The 4,231-nt window shown below is 56.6% G+C and overlaps 1 protein-coding gene across 1 annotated transcript; it reads right to left on the bottom strand.

The window, feature by feature from the left end:
• LOC8061023 (protein SMAX1-LIKE 3) lies at positions 674–3,977 on the bottom strand. Its single transcript, XM_002452179.2, has 3 exons — positions 2,488–3,977; positions 2,050–2,272; positions 674–1,948 (listed from the first exon to the last, which is right to left on the bottom strand). The coding sequence occupies exons 1-3, from the start codon at positions 3,741–3,743 to the stop codon at positions 785–787; spliced, it is 2,643 nt and encodes an 880-aa protein (XP_002452224.1). The 5' UTR covers positions 3,744–3,977; the 3' UTR covers positions 674–784.

Here is a 4,231-nt window from a genome sequence, read left to right as displayed (position 1 = left end):
CCGTCCACCCTTCACTGCTTTCGGTCCATCGTGCATGGACTTGAACATTTGACCTTCTCCATTGCCATCAATTTTCTTGGCACATCCAACTCTTGCGCATTCACAAGACAAAAGATATCTTTCACAACACACTCAATGAAACATAACACAACACATCTTGTTAGCCATTAGCAGAGTCAAGCATATATGAATATGCATAGGAAAGCCCCAAACCTCTTAACTCTTGCATCTATCATTCATCATAAATGGATGAGACCAAGGCACTTGTCAACTTCGTCTCTCATTACATTTCAACTAAGTACAAAGCATAAATTATATATAGAGTAATTTATCACAACCAAATTGATATTATAGAGTATCAAGGTGAGCATTGTGTTAATTAGGAAATGAACAGAAAACGAGAGCAATGTTTAATTAGTTTTACATACTAATTTATCCACAAAACTTTATGTACCATAAGATTCTAAACCATGGCTCCTAACTCTTTCGGATTCGATATACCTTCTTTTTGGAATTTTGTATTTGGAACAAACTCACGTTGCATTGTTTCACATATCTAAAATGTGCTAAAAGCTAGAATATGTATATGTAGGCAAAATTTTAGCTCTGCTATTAGCCCTCCACCACCACGCTCCATTAGCGTACCATGTTACAACACAAACTCGAAGCTCCATTCTTCCAACACAAACGGCATTTCATTAAAAAAGCTACAAGAAACTGACCAACGTTACAGAGAAGAACAAAAGAGGGAAAAATAGTAAACTATAGGTCATTTGTCACTAAACTAATCACTCCTCTCATCGGGTCGTCTAAAGAAGAACGTCCGATCCACTGCCTTGAGCAGACTAGCATCGGTGAAGCAACTCTCCAGCAAGTCATCGTTCTCAACGTCCATGTTCAGATCAAAGCAAGGTGAAGACGACGGCGATGCAGCCGCGGCGCTCTCTTCCCCTGTCGGCTCCTCCTCGCTCTCTGTCTTCGCCTTCTTGGTCGTCGTTGGTGGCGAGGAGGTTGTCGACCACGCGTCAAAGCTCTGGCAGCTCAGAACGACGATGGCGTCGCCGAGCGCTGCCTCGTCGCCGCCGGCATGGCTCCGGACCAAGCCTCTTTGGATGGCCTCCAAAATGTCCCTCTGGCACCGCCAGCCACCCTGCTCGACGTCCTGTACCAGGATGACGCGGTGCGGGTTGTCGCGTACAGCCTCGTAGAGGCTCTCGTGACAGCCGTGGTCGCTCGCCTCCTCCATCAACCGGGGCCGCTTGCGTTGCTGCTTGGAAGAGTCGTCGGACCGCGCCGGAGACGACGCGGTGGTGCCGCTGCCGGCGATGGATACGAAGCTCTTGCGCGAGCCGAAGACGAGGCGGGCCAGCTCCCTGGCCACCCTCACCTTGCCGTCGGCGTCGCCACCGTGGAAGAGCATCCAAGTGTCCTCCTTGGCGAACGCCGGCGGTCTCGAACTCGAAGCAGCGGCGTCGCGCCTCCTCGCCATGCCGGAACGGCACTGCAGGACCGTGCTCGCGATCTCAGGCACGATCTCCGCCTGCCATGGCACCTCTTTCTCCAGCGCGGAGCAGAGGACCTTAAGGTTCTCGGCGCTGAGCTCCTTGAACCGGGAGCGGCACTCCACCGAGCTATTATTGGACGCGCTCGAGTCGTCGGACTTGACCTTTATCGCGGCGCTCAGAAGCTTCACGTCCTCATCGTCGACGACGTGTAGCTGAACGGCCGCCGCAGCGCACCTGGCCTTGTTAGACGGGTGGTTGTCCTCGTGGGCGTCAGCGACGACGACCCATGGCTGGTACGACGGCTGGTGCAGGTGGTAGTGCTGCTCATACGACGAGACCGAGGAGGACGGCGACACCACCGCCGTGGAGAAATTTAGGGCCGTCCGGTGATGATGAGACAGCGAGCCACCGCATGTCGAGCTTTTCTTACAACGGGAAGGATCCTGCATTATTATGCACAGCAGTTATTAATAAGTACTGTCAGTTACATGTCAAATTTTTAATGGTAGCCTAACCTAGTAGGCTCGTTAGACGTGCACATTACCTGATCCCGGCAATGCTGAAGCCAAGGAGGGATACTCGACTTCAGCGCCGGCTCGCACTTGGTTGCGGTTGCGGAGCAGTCGTCGGCGAAGAAGCTGGAGACGGCCGTCAGGTGGCCGGAACCACCGGCGTCCAAAAGTGACAGGCAACGTGGCGCCGACCCGTTGTTCCCACTTCTGTCGTCGTCGCACTTGGCCAGGTGATTGATTGTCATTGCAGTTGCACTGCCAGACAGAGAACCCAAAGTGATAAGTTATTTCGTCAGTCATCACGTAACCCCCATGATTATATTCATCACTACGTCTGCATATATGCATTTTGCCGATCGATCGAGTACTGTAGTACTGTTATTCTATGAGACTATGACTACTGTTTGCCACGCATATACTGTCTCAAATTCCAATCAAATTCAGATGCCAACATGAATATATATGATTACCTGTCGCCGACGAAGTTGAGGCTCAAGGCGAGGCTACCAGCGGGGACGGCGAGCGTCTGGAGCCCCCAGAGAGTCTCCAGCGAGGGCTGCCCGGCCCTGCACCTCATGTAGCTCTGGTACGTCCCGTAGCCGATGAGCCACACGCCGTCGCCGCCGCGGCACGCCAGGGCGCGCACCTCCGCGACGGCGTGCTCGACGGCGCAGTAGTAGCAGCAGCTCGACGGCCACCTGGCCCTCCCGGACTCGGCGCGCGCGGCCCAGAACTCGGCCGCCCACCCGAGGTCCTCCACCACCAGCACCACGCCGCCCGCCCTGCCGCCCACCTTCACCGCGCACCGGAGCTCCACGAGCAGCCTCTCCGCCTCGTCCCTCGGCAGGTCGCGGAACCTGGACACTCTGAGGCTGACCACTTGCGCGCCGCGCAGCGCCTCGCCGCGCTTGATCTTCTCGACCGCCGCCCGCGTCGGCGCCTCGGCCGTGGCCGCGCACTCGGCGACGACCATGACGCGTTTCTTGCTCCGGGACGCCAGGCAGTCCAGGACGACGGCGACGTCCTCGTCGCGCACTTGGTCGAGGTCGAGGGGTAGCTGCAGCTTACTAGGCATAGTCTCTTCGTGTGGAGCTGCCCTAGGGTTAGGGTTTTGGTGCGCGGCGGCGGCGGTGTTGGTAGAGGCCGAGTTGTTTGCTTCGATGGAAGAGACGGCCTGCTCGACGTTGGCCTTCACCTGGGTGCTGGAGAAGCCGGCCTCGCGCATGACGCGGCTGACGCTGGGGTCATCGAGGATGGAGATGACGAGCTGCTCCAGCTCGATCTTGACGGCGAGCACGGGCTGCTGCTGCGTGTCGACGGACCCCCGGCGCTGGTGCGCCTGCGCGCGCTTGAAGGCGGCGACGAGCGCGTTGGAGAGCGACGGCGGGTAGTAGACGTGGCCGTGCCCGCCGAGGAGCGGCGAGGCCGAGGCCGGCAGGCGGTTGAGCGCGACGTTGAAGCAGAGCTCCAGCGCCTTGCACTGTAGCGGGTGCGAGTGCGACTGCAGGCACGCGGCGCGCAGCAGCCCCGCCGCCGTCGACGACGACGGCCCCGTGCCCGTGCCCGTGGCCGCCGCCACTACCTGCTGGTGCAGCATGGCGCTGGCCACGTGCAGCGGCGTCACCTGTGCGTTCCCGCGGCGCCGCGCCAGGCTCACCGCCTGCTTCACCACCGCCGCCGCCTCCGGCGCCAGCGCCTGCTGCACCGTGCAGCCCCCGGCTCTCATCCCTCTGATCCCTTGGCAGAGATCAAGCAAAGCCCTAGGCGTTTATCTTGGCTTTCTTGATTATTAAGTGCAGCCGAACACGATGAGACGATGGGTGGTCGATGAGGGGTCACTCAACTGCTGCAGTAGTGGGTGTCTCTGGCAAACTGCTGCTGCTGCTTTATATGCAAGCAGCCTGGTTTTTGTGTTGCCTGTGTTTATCTTTTTGCAGGTGCAGTAGTGTGTGTACGTTACTACTCGTAGCTGCTACTGAATGCTGGTGAAGTCTGGATGGTTTTTTTGGTGTTTGGGTTTGTGCTTTTCTTGCTGGGGAGGGCTCAGTTGTTTTTATTTTCTTTTTAGAGGGTGTTTTTTTTTTCTTTGGTCCAAAGTGGATTTTGTGGTGTGAAAAAGTGGGTATGGCATGTGCTGACAAAGCAGATACAAAGCGACCTGATCAGCTTTTCTTTCTCTCCATGGCTCTCCTCTCACCTGTCTCTGTCTACAAC

Source organism: Sorghum bicolor, chromosome 4, assembly GCF_000003195.3.
Source record: "Sorghum bicolor cultivar BTx623 chromosome 4, Sorghum_bicolor_NCBIv3, whole genome shotgun sequence".
Taxonomy (NCBI): Eukaryota; Viridiplantae; Streptophyta; class Magnoliopsida; order Poales; family Poaceae; genus Sorghum; species Sorghum bicolor.
The sequence above is the reverse complement of the archived record's forward strand: the minus strand, read 5'-3'. Positions and strand labels throughout refer to the sequence as shown.